The 12,570-nt window shown below is 43.1% G+C and overlaps 1 protein-coding gene across 1 annotated transcript in view; it reads left to right on the top strand.

Moving 5' to 3' along the window:
• The window catches only part of LOC129682120 (uricase), a 33,538-nt gene extending 27,084 nt beyond the window's left edge, over positions 1-6,454 (top strand). Inside the window, exons 6-8 of the mRNA XM_055614331.1 lie at positions 1,406-1,529; positions 3,373-3,456; positions 5,370-6,454. Coding sequence (XP_055470306.1) covers positions 1,406-1,529; positions 3,373-3,456; positions 5,370-5,444 — 283 coding nt within the window. The 3' untranslated portion in view covers positions 5,445-6,454. The remainder of the gene's footprint in view (positions 1-1,405; positions 1,530-3,372; positions 3,457-5,369) is intronic.
• The last annotated feature ends 6,116 nt before the right edge of the window (positions 6,455-12,570 follow it).

Raw genomic sequence — 12,570 nt, 5'->3', positions numbered from 1 at the left:
GGCCTAAACTAAGGTTTCCAGCCCCACCCAGTTCGTGAGAGACCTTCTTAGCTTTAATACAAAAATTTCCATCCCAGGAAATTCCATGTCCCTCTTGGTTTTGGGGGGAAAATGGTGACAACTGGTCGCCCACAGGCTAAGCTCCATGGTCTCTGATACTCGTAGAAGTGTTTTGTAAATGGGGCTGCGGGGAAAGCTCACTTAGCAAAGAGTTCGCGTTCCAAGTATAAGGCCCTGCATTTGAGTCCCAGAACCCATACGTGAAAAACAGGGATGATGGTGTTTATTTATCCGGCAGGGACACACACACACACACACACACACACACCCCTGCACACAGGAATACACACAAATATGCACATGCACACATGCAGGCACACACACACGCATGCATGTACCTGCACATATGAATTCACACAAATACTCACACATGTGGGCATGAACGCACGTGAGCACTCTCTCACACACACTGTAAATGACAGACGCTTAAGCCATGTACAGGTGTGCGTTTTATCACAACTCTGACAAGAAACAATTGGCTTCTGAACTCTCAGCGCTCACTTACTATTCCTTTGCTGAACTGCTAATTGTCAGACATTTCTGCCCTAGGATGAGCTGGAATCTTCCTTCCTTACAAAGCATCCTCCCACTGGTAGTTTTTACCTGCCATTATTATTATTATTATTATTATTATTATTATTATTATTATTATTATTATTTCAGAGGCTTTTAAATGCATGAAGAAGAACCTTACCCCAGTCCTCTTTCCCCTCACTTTTTTCAAGTGCTCTCCCTGGGTAGGGAAAGCCTGCTGTACTGGTGTTTAGAGCTCCAGTTCACCCACTAAAGACAAAGGAATTGGAGGTAATGGTTTAACTTGTGAGTTTGGGCCCATCGTGTCCAGATGGGGTGGGGATAATCTCGGCACTGCCTCAACTATACCAAAGGTTTGGTGACTTTAATGGAGTAAGGTGTTTGGCTTACAGAATGGCACTAAGTCCCTGAGGGAATAATTTAAGGAAGCGCCCATGAGCAGGGAGTCAACCTTACACATCTGCATACATGGTAGAAGATGGATGCTGAAATGCTATTTGGTCTTAGCATCGATCTATGAGGACAGGTAGATACTTAGTGTTTGTTTAATGCAGTGTGTGAGTGCGTGCGTGCATGCGTGTGTGTGCGTGCATGCGTGTGTGTGTGTGTGCATGTGTGTGTATTTGAGAGCGAGAATGGTGCAGAGAGATATGAAGTGGATTTTTCTTGTTTTCATTTCAGCATTACAGAATAATGTTCTTTCTAAAACCATCTATAAAATGTTTTTTAGGGCACCTCTGCTTCTTAGCTTTGTGAGGCATCCCTAGCATATTGTACGAGCTCTCCTTCAGTCTCTGCCTCTCTGTCCTAGGGGCACTGTCCGGGACATAGTCCTGAAGAAGTTTGCTGGGCCCTATGACAAAGGCGAATACTCACCATCGGTGCAGAAGACCCTCTATGACATACAAGTGCTGTCCCTGAACCAGGTGCCTGAGGTACGCTTTGTCACGTGCACTCTGAGGACTAAGAGGAACTGTGTCTCCTGTCAGCTCCAAGGCAGACTTGAGTGTTAAAATAGCAAAGTGGAAGACACACGAGAAGTGACATCTGCTGTTGTTCAAAAGCTTGTTATAGCAAGTGAGAGGAGAGCAGAAAACGGGAAAATCTGTTCAGCCTGAAAACACAGGCCGCTGTGACAGCGCTTCGGCGTTCTTAAAAATTCTTTGAGTTCCTTCAGCCTACCACAATTTTAAACTTCAAATTTAGGCCACTTCCATACCTTGATGGAGAGATAACTGGACAGTGGCTGTATGTTTCAAGGTAGAAATGATAGATGTAGAGAGATTTAAGCCATCCTTCCTTCTACCCACCCACCCATCCATCTCTGTTAATATTTGATATTCTTGGACATTATGCCTCTGGAGGGACCCAAGGGACACAAAGATAAGCCAGACATGTTCCTATCCTCAAATAATTCATCATTAAGTGGACAAAGAAACAAGTGAAAAATTTAAAAGATCAGCAATAAGTTATTATGGAAGTGGGGGGAACATCTAACTCAGGTGTAAACGGTAGGACTAGCTAGGTTTTCTAGGAGAGGAGTGTGCTGAGTCTTCAGAAACAAACCTGGGTAAGCTGGTTTATATTCAAGGGCCAAGGAACAGGGTAACTGTAGAGACAGGAGACAGCACAATACAGACATTTACAGTTAAGGGCCAACCATATATGACATGCTAGTTGGGAAGTATTTTCCTGTGTTTGGGCATAAGGTAGCAATGAGTCAAGAGGACATTTTAGGCCTATTTATAGTCTATGTTTTATTCTGAGAGCCGCTGGGGGCCACTGAGTATGGCTGGATTTGCTTTCTAGAGCAATCACTGGTAGTAGTATGATAAAAGCATGAAGGACAACAGGCTAGGAGGCTTGTGGGATGATTTTATAGAAGCATGGCCAAGAAAGCATGGGCCAAGGCCATGCTGAATGAAGAAAAGCATCACCTGGACCAGAAGGACTTCTCCGCCTTGGCCCCGTCCTGTAGCATCCTCCGTCTTGCTTTCCTCTGCCTGTGCCTGCCTCCGCTGGGTAGAGGTGGTAAATCTAAGGTGACAAGCTCTTCAGGTGCCCCCAGCTCTCCCAGAATTTTTTACCCAATAGCCTAGAGACTACTTTCCAGAACCTGGGAAAATCTGTCCTAGAGACCTATTCTATCAAAGGAGGCCCCTGCCAATGGGGCACATTCTTAGGCGTAGAAGTGGACTAGAGAAATGGATATGGCTTGACATACGAGAAGAATATCTTTCTTTATGATCCAAGAGACAAGATGGTCTGGCCCAAGGGATGGGCTGCCTTTTTCTATGATGTTAAGGTTTGGCACAGTATCACAAAGATTCAGAGTTTTAAATTACAACCCAACTTTATAAGTTTAATAAAAGTATTTTTGTCAATTAGAAAAGTAGACTCAAGTCCACTAAACCTTTATATCATATATATAGTTTGGCAATTTTACACTTATCCTAGGACCTATAAATATTAGAGATCATTCTGGGAGGGATGGAGGGAGGCCAGTTTCTGGAGGCCAGTTGGATGTCGAAAGGATCGCCCTGATTCCCACCTTAAGGAGCTTGAGCTCTTCAGAGAAGGTTTTATACTGAAGGGAGAGGAATGGACCTGCCATCAGTCTTACAGGAAGACTAGTGGAGGGAACTATGATTGGTAGCAGAGGAGCATGGGAGAGTACCTGAAGAGACAACCATGGTCATAGAAAATGGCCAGTATGAATGAGGTAGATGAAGATGGGCTCTCCAGTGCTCACGTAACACATGCTATTGTCGATTCCAGATTGAAGATATGGAGATCAGCCTGCCAAACATTCACTACTTTAACATCGACATGTCCAAAATGGGGCTGATCAACAAGGAAGAGGTAGGAGAGTTTAAAACACTGAACGCACATTTCTGCCCCATCTCCTTTCTGTCTCCTTGTCAACTTGGGACAACATCACTGCCTAAAACCTGTAGCAGCTGCTGGCGTGAGGGAGTATTTATAGTTTCCACTGATTTTCCTCTTTGACTCTGGGTCTTTCAGTGCCTGAGGCTGAGCACTCTGGAAGTGGATGAGTGATTATAGGGGAGGGACATAAGCTGCAGGGAGGAACAAAAAGAAGGAACAGTGTGAGCCCAAGGAAACAGCTCTAAGATCTCCTTGGGAAAGTGCCATAGAAGGTCACAGACGCATTATTCTTCCATCGGAAGTCAATGAGAAGAAGGGAAGACTGTATTTTCGTTTTCTTTTATCATGCCTACCTTTTGATTAAATAGTCATTTCAGTAGCATACGGTACATTTTGGAGAGATGAAAGTGTGTTTGTGTTACAGATGGCAAGAATAAGAAATTCATGTTTTCAAAGGGAACTCTTGTCTAAGGAAATCTTCAACCCTGACTTCCTTTTAGCTGTGACAAATTGTCTGACGAGGCTGCCTGGAGACCTGATTGATGGCCTCTGTGGTCACTTCCTGGGAGATCAGAACTAACCCTACTCCCATGGACATTTTCAGTGATAGGCCTTTTGACCTATCTGTGTCATCATTTTTTTGGGTAACTGCTTTTAGTGTGTGTGAGGGAGAGAGATAGGGAAGAGACTGTCTATTTGGATGGACAGTATCCCTTCCTCCCTTCCTTCCTCCCTCTCCCCCACACCCACCGTGTGTGTGTGTGTGTGTGTGTGTGTGTGTGTGTGTGTGTGTGTGTAAAGCCTATGCCTGAGCAAAGTGCCCTCACACTGTGGGGAATAGCTTCAGTCTCACACATTTGGACCCTCACCTATATGTATACCATGTGAAGGCAACATAGGAGAAGCAGGAAGCTGAGGCACAGTGAGGACAGCTGGGGAGTGACAAGTGACAGAGTGGGAAGACAGAAGGCCTCTAAAACACAGCAGTCTGGAACATTTAGCTTTGCACTCACAGCCCTGTGGACCTCAAAGGCACTTCAGGGCATGGCCGAATTATAGCTATGGACAATGATTGATGTCCAGAATGAGTTATCAAAAAATGTATTCACTGACTTTTAAGAAGAAGGATTGTAAAATGCATTTAGAAACGTCTGTATCGACATGAGTAACAAACAAACAAAATGCTCCTTGGTGGCTTGGTCAGTTGACCACTTGTTGTGCAGGCATGAGGACCGGAGTTTGGGTCCCCAGCACCATGTAACAGGCTAAGTGCTGTAATGTGTTTTGCTGTAACATGTGTCAATAGTTACAGCGCTGAGGAACTGGAGACCGTAGGACCCTTGGACCTCATAGGCCAGCCAGTCTAGCTGAACTCAAGCTCTAGGTCTGTGAGAGACTCTGTATCAAAAATAAAATAAAATAATAAAATAAAATAAAATAAGGTGGAAGGCTGGGAGATGGCTTAGCATGTAAAGGTACTTGATACACAAACCTGATGACCTGAGTCAGAACCCTGGAACACATATAAAGGTAAAAGAGAGATGCAACTACACAAAATTGTTTTCTAATCTCCACATGAGTGGTGTGACACACAAGCCCCTACACACACACACACACACACACACACCAAATACATACATATGCCACTCACTTATACATAGTCACACATACATACAATAACCCAAAACCACACACAAAACTCTCAAAATTCTTATATTTTCTAAAAAACAACTCACCACCCACGTATTGCAAGGAAAACCAGGCACTGCTAGACTGGCAGAGCAGTTTTCTCTTTGACAATGGCAACATCTTTCCTTTAATATGTGATCCTATAAAGAAGAAGGCTGTCCTCAAATCTCTGAAGTTACCCTGTGGTTCCTCTACAGGTTTTGCTGCCTCTCGACAATCCCTATGGCAAAATTACTGGGACAGTCAAGAGGAAGCTGTCTTCAAGGCTGTGACATTATGGCTCCACTCAGTTGTAATGCTGAGGAGTACTGTGTGGTTACCTGCAAAAGATATCAACTTGGGATACTGATTGCTTCCTTCTGTATGAAATCATTGCTTTCTTTGTTCCTAGTTCAACAAGGCATTTTGGGGATGCCTGTATTAGCAGGTCCAACATGCTCCATGGCTTTGGGCAGTTCATTAAAAATTACTGGGCAGTGTTAGAATCACAAGTGAGATTTCTCCTTGGTGCTCTTGCGTCCCCTGCCTTAGAATCAGTCTTTTGAATTAGACCATAAGAAAATAATGATGAAGTAGTGTTGCTGCTACATTGATTAATTTGAACACAAGTTCAAGAAGCAAACACTGTTGTCATCTTAGTGATAAGTCTGGGTAGTGCTGAAAATATAACAAAATCTTGAAAAAAAATCACCATAGTGACTTCAACTGATGGAATATTTGTGTTTTTAAAAAGCCCTGGCATTTAGACAATAGCTCAGTGTGGAGGAGAGAAGGTGGGCCTGAAACTCCAACCCTAGCTGAGGAGTTATTGGCATTTGATTGCTGCTGGAAGAGAAGGAAAGTCAGTTTTGTTTAAGAGTGTGGCGCATGGTATGTCAATCGTACTGTCGGGCAGCAGCCTCCACGCCTAGACGCAGTCAGCTTAACTGCCTTCAGTGGGACAGAGAGAAAGAACATGCAGTTTGGTGGGTGAGGAAGACCTGGGAAGACCTGGGATGTGAGGCGAATATGATCAAAATAAATTGTATAAAATTATCAAATAAATAAAAACATTATTTAAAAAACTAAACATAGCACTTTTAGGTTCCTCTACCAGTTAGCATGAATAAAGACAAGAACATTTCTAGTGTCTTCTAAATAAAAACCTTTGGCATATATCATTGATGATTTATGTCTAGCCTAATAATGCTTTTATGGCCTTGTGATACTGCTTTTATGATTTTTGCAACTCTTAGAGAATACTTAGTACATACTAGGACATTAAACTAAGTATATATTGTTATTCCTTGAATAATGTGTGTTCTTCTGGTGTAAAGAGCCACTTTTTAATAAGTGGTGAGCCACTTATTAGATAGACAGATGACTCTGTACATGGACAGAAGGCTGTACCACACTTCTCTGAATTTCCAAACAAAGACTTCTGGACAACAGATGCTGGGAGCTGGGCACAAGATGTTCTGTGTCCTCTTGGAAAGGGCACAGGAGAAGAAAGATCAATCAGTTGGACAAGGAAAATGCCACACATTGAATTCATGTTCCAAAGCTCATGAAAACCATGAGACCTTCATAACCAAATGAGTGGGGATTCAGAAACAGAAGCCCATGTCAGGGCAGAATGACCGAAACAGAAAGTGTTGATTGTTTCACATACACACGCATTTCCCCTCCCTTGGATTCAACCGGGTGACAGTGATGCATTGCAAAGGAGCCTTGGTTTTCTACCCCAGACGTGTGACCATGAAGTCTGCAGACTGTCTTGTTTTGTGAGGAATGTTTCGTTAGAGTTAGGATGTGTACTGAAAACCACCCTGGAGTTTTTTCTACTCCTTTTGGCTGTGAAAAAGAGGGTAGGCCTGAACTGTAATCATCTGTAAAGACTTTTGTAACACATTGCTGATCAGTTTGCTCTGGGTGACTACAGGGTACTCCTCTAAGCAAAACTGCTTTCACAAAAGTCTCTATTCTCTCTCTAGATCCTTCCCTGACCCCAACTCAAGGCTTTCCTGCAGGACTACCATGGACTGAATAGCTGCCATGCTGTTCAGGGCAGCAGCTCACATCTGGAGCTTTGGGCCCTGCCAGCCTAGATTCTGATTGAGGCTTGTTTAATACCATCTCACCCCATAGAGAAAGACTTGCAAAATCATATCCTGTTCCTTTCATCTTGTAATAAGCTCATATCATTCTTTAGTTTTCATAAACTGGCTTCCCCTTTTTTTTCTGCCCTGCATTAAATGAATTACTTTTTTGAGGTAGTGTTTTACATATTTGTCATTGAAATAGAATTTATCTTTTGTCAATCACTTACAGGTTTTAACTGTAGAAATTTGAAACTTTTCTTTTCCAAACCCTTCAACATTTTTTGTGGGAAGAACACTTGGCTGCGTGACGTTTGCCCTGATAAGTGGTCTTTGCAAACCTTTGTAACCTCTGCCTCCATGCCTGTGTCTGGGAGGAAGCCAGACATATTTCCAAAGTCATGTATTTCAAGTCTTCTCACCAGGCACATTCCGGCTTCCAAAATCCACCAGTTTTAGAACTCTACCTTTTCTGGTTTTCATGGGCCTTGTTCTGGCCTTTCACAGAGCAGAGTGGCCTTCCTTTCTTGTGCTTGCTTTATCTTCATTTTCGGTTTCTTTTTAGTAGTTATTGGAGAGTTTCATATAACATTTTTTAATGTATACCTCTGTTGAGATCCGGGCCAACCCAAGGCTATCCCTGAGGCCCTGATATGTGGAGAAGGAATGCAGTTTCTTTTCAGAAAACAGCAATATGCTTGAGAAGGCCAGCAATAGCCTGGGGCCAGGGCCTTTGGGGAGATGCACTTCAGAATCTGAGAACCCAACTCTTTTCACCCTAAAGGGCTGTGGCTATCAGTCCCAAGGCCACTGTGTGCTTGGTCTGTGACACACTTGAGATATCCTGTGTTCCCTTTGTACAACATTGCTTGATTAGCTTCCTTCTGACTTTGACCCATTGTATGATAGCTTCTTGCTGACTCTGTCCCATTTTCTCCTGGAAATAGTGCATAAGATGTGTATTTCTCAATAAGATTGCTCAGTTTAAGACATAGCTAGTATGAAGTCTCCTGGTCCCAACTGTCTGCCTTCTTTATCTTCTCTCACTGGCCCTGCCCCTGAGACTGTCACTGAAGGGGACTGCACCGACCCACACATCCAGGTCACCTCCTCCTCCTCTAACTAATCGATTCCAAGTCATGTTCCTCCCAATCCTGTCTTTTTGAAATCCTTCAAAACAATATTCTTAGAAATGTGGCCTTCCAGTGTGGTATTGATGACTTACCAGTGGCTACACTCTTAGAAAAAAATTCTCTCCCTCCCTCAGTAGCTAATAATTCCATTAGTGCCATGAATATGGGGTGGAATTGTGTGCACAACTTAGCTACCTCTCCATTCTGGTATTTTGTCTGGTTTTGTACAGGTATTGTGACTGCCACACCACCCTGTATTCAGAAGATAATGTTTCCTGGTAGTTACCTGCCACATTAGATTCTTACCATCTTTCTGCTGTCTCTTCCATCTGAGGGATCCATGAAGCTTGGGAGTGTAATATATATATATTCCTTTTAGGGATGAGAATTCGGCAGTCTCTTATTCTCTACACTGTGGTATACTAATTACCATCTATGTAAGCAGAAGCTTCTCAGATAAAGAATAAGAGATTCATTCATCTGTGGGTATAATGATAAGCCATTTTGAGCAAGTTTAATATTCTGTCCATTTAGCAGCACAATAGTAGAAGGTTTTCCCCTAGGGCCTATGTCATTCTGTGTTCCACACTGCTGCTGCTGGCCTGCCATGCCTGAAGGGCAGAATGGTCCAGGTTCTGCTGGCTTCTGGGCAGTAAATGGGTGGAACCTCAGTCTCAGGTTCTGCTTTTCTCAGGAGCAGCTGGAGGGCTTCGAACAAGGTCCGAAGTCCATGGGTAAGGCTGTTGGATCTCACTGCGGGTGTGGAAAATAGTTTTCCACAGGGTGTTATGTCTCTCTCTGTGTGTGTTTTTATTGAGACAGGTTTTCCCTGTGTAGCCCTGGCTTTCCTGGAGCTCACTCTGTAGACCAGGTTGGCTTTGAGCTCACAAAGATCCACCTGCTTCTGGCTTCTGAGTGCTGGGATTAAAGGTGTGTACCACCATTGCCCAGCTACAGTTACCTCTTTTTAATGAGATTGCCTGTACTAGCCGGCAGCGGAAACTTGGGTGTTCCAAAGCCCATCGTGGAGATGCTAAAGCAGTGTTGCAGTGCTTTGGTGAAGCTGCAGTGCTAACCAGCAACAGAGGATGCGGGTGGATGCCAGTGCTTCTGCTTCACTGGTGGTCAGCAGCTCACCTTCCCGGCCTGCCAATAGTCAAGCTCTGGGTGTCCAGCAGCAAATTCTTCAGGGAGGAGGGGAGCCCGTCCTTCCCCAGAATAAATGACTCAGTCTTAGTCTTGGTGAAAAGATGATGGCAGCCCACTTATTACATGTGAAACAGGGACTTATAAACCTTGGACAGTGGGAGGGGTTTCTGGGGTGAATGTGCTTAATTTGCTGGGGCTAAGGGTGCTAAGGTTACTTCATTTACATATAGTGGTACAGTCCTATCATAAGAAGGGGAGCACAGTACTTAATTATTCTGTAGTAGTCCAGGTACTGTTAAAGGTCATTTGTTGAAAGCTAAGGTCTCAATAGCATAGGGTGGGGTATTTCCAGGAATCCCCAGACACACACTGGTTGGGTTTCTTATCAGGAAGGGGTTGGGCCTGTAAATTTCTCTGAGGGATATATGACTCTCTTTAGAGGGTCTGAGGTTTCTCCATCCAGACATTCAGTGTGATCTCTCCATCTAAGATTCTTAACACAATGAAATCTATAAAGGCTATTTTTCCCACATAGGTTCCACCAATTAGGATGTTGACTTTTGCATTTGGGATTACCAACCCAGTACAGTAGTCTTCATGATGGCAGCTCTTCTGGAGTATGTGGGTTGTTACACAGATGCTCCAATTCCCACCAGATCCGTAGAATGACCATTCCTCTTTCCATTTGCTCAGGCATCATATAGACACCTGTACATTCATGAAGGGCTTGGACTTTGAGTCCAGATGGTGTCAAGTTTCAGGATAGGTTCTACCAATACCTAGCTGTGTGACCTAACCAAGTTATACTCTAAGTTTTGGAGTTGTTTCTGAGATAGGAGTGATCTCACAGGACACAGGGTAACAGAGTTATCTGTGGTGGCACCTGAGTTAGAATGCCTTTGATTTCATGCAGCTGGATATCTGTGAGTGTCTTTGGTATAAAGGACATTTTGTTTGCTTCCTAAACACAGAGATAGGCTGTCCCAGACTGACTGGCGACTCAGGGGTAGTGCCAAAACTCAGGCTTATCCAGCTCTGTTCTACCATCTTCATCCTTAGAGTGTGATAAGACCCCATGACCACAAGATGGATAACAAAGAGCATGCTAAAGATGATGGAATGTTACCCACCAAAGAACTCATTCCCTCCAGAGCTACAAGTTGTGGTCCCCAGTGGCTTATTATAAAATCCCTCTACAGAAGTTGCCTTAGGCAGAAAGAAGTGCTTTCACCCAAGTTTGTGTGTATTTCCTGGGAGCATTTCACAGCCAATATCTATAAGTTCAGAAGCATGGGATCTTCATAGTCATATTCAACCTCCCCACAGTAGAGACTAGTATTGAACGGGACTTTGATGTGGTGGCCAATACTAACTTGGCAACAAGTCAAATACACTGAACTCTTTTCATTTAAAAAGGAGCAGTGACTCATCTTGACTAAAATGGATACTTGATCATTTGCCATCCACAGGGACTCAGCTGGTACCACAATCCAGGAGATTCCAGAATTCTACTTAGACCAGGAGGGTCCCATTTAAAGTAAAGGCAATGAGACCATCCGTAAGTGGCCATATGACCCAAAAGCTTTGTCATCTATGCAGCCATCACAATGCTTCAGGTACAATAATACAACTGTGGTGCCAATTTGGAGATGGTACCTGAAAACAAGTTAGCCTCTCAACACTTGACTTGTGTTTTGTTCCAAGCAGGAAGAACACTTGGGTTTGGTAGCTTAAGGTGATAATCAGAAGGATCTACTTACCTTCCCTCTTAGAGACTCATTTGGGAAATGATGCTTCCCAAGTCTCAGTTCTAGATTGTATGACGTTCCCAGGCTAACACTTGACCGGAGGACATAACAGGAGTGATTGAGACTCTAAGTTATAGAGTCGAGTCATGCAACCAGCAGACTTGGCACTTTTCAAGAAAAGCAGCTGTTCCTAGCATACTTCAGAGAATCATAGTCAAACCAAATTCTTAGAACTCTTATTAGAGGGAAAAGATGCTGTAGCAAGTGGTGCACCATTGAGTGGCAACTGATGTGGAGATGCACGCTCCACTGCATTCTTAGAACACAATGGAATTTGAGGGTGGAAACAAACTTGTAGCTATTTTGGATACATGAAGAAAATGAAGATACATTTTAGATACATGAAGACTTGTACAAAGTAGACTTGTAGACAAGTCAGAAGTGGGCTTGAAGCCAGAACCCAGGTCCCTGACTTTTAATTCAGTATTCCTCCTACACTGGGACTTGTAGCTCTGAAAGCTTGCCCTTTTATCTGTGGATGGATTAAGGCTGTGTTCTACAACTCTTCATTCTGCATCTATACCATAGAAGACTTGTAACACGTGGACGTTTTGGTGGTGGGGAGAAGTCACCTCGGCATTTACAATGCATTATTGAAGTCCACCCAAACAGACAATTAAGTAGACCTACTGTCAACCAAATTGGCTCAAATTAACGGGTACATTTTATTCAGATATTTAATTTAAAAAATGTTTTGGCTGCTTGCTGTTGACTTATGCCCACCTTCATTACAATCAGAGAAGTACTATAAAGTTAATTTCACAAATGCATTTTAAATGCTCACTTCATATTGGAGATGAGATACCGTTAAATAACCAGGGCCTCAAATTAATCCCTCTATGTTCCAGAGTCCAGTACAAATTTATGTGTAGTTCCCTTCTCAATGTTTACTTTAACTGATTGTAACACCTTTTAAAGGAACTTAAATGATGTGTTTTTGGCTTTATTTGCATTGGTTTATGTACCCTTATGAGAATAAAACATTTAAAACTATACAATAGCCTAAAGGAATTAAAACTACCTCTGCTCTTAGCCTCAAGGAGCAATATCTGGGGAAAGCCCTTGTTAATTCTGTGATGATAGTATACTTGAAGTAAGGGAGATCTTAATAAAACTCAGTAATATTTTGAGTGCACTTTTGGGTGTGAGTCCAATGACTGCTTAGGGTGTTCTCATTCAGTGCCCCACTGACCTCATGGGACTAGTGTTAGAACTGCTGTCTTCTCTAGT

The sequence above is a fragment of the Psammomys obesus genome, unplaced genomic scaffold (genome assembly GCF_907164565.1).
Source record: "Psammomys obesus unplaced genomic scaffold, mPsaObe1.curated_primary_1811, whole genome shotgun sequence".
In the NCBI taxonomy this organism is placed as follows: Eukaryota; Metazoa; Chordata; class Mammalia; order Rodentia; family Muridae; genus Psammomys; species Psammomys obesus.
This window is presented reverse-complemented; position numbering and strand designations above follow the sequence as displayed.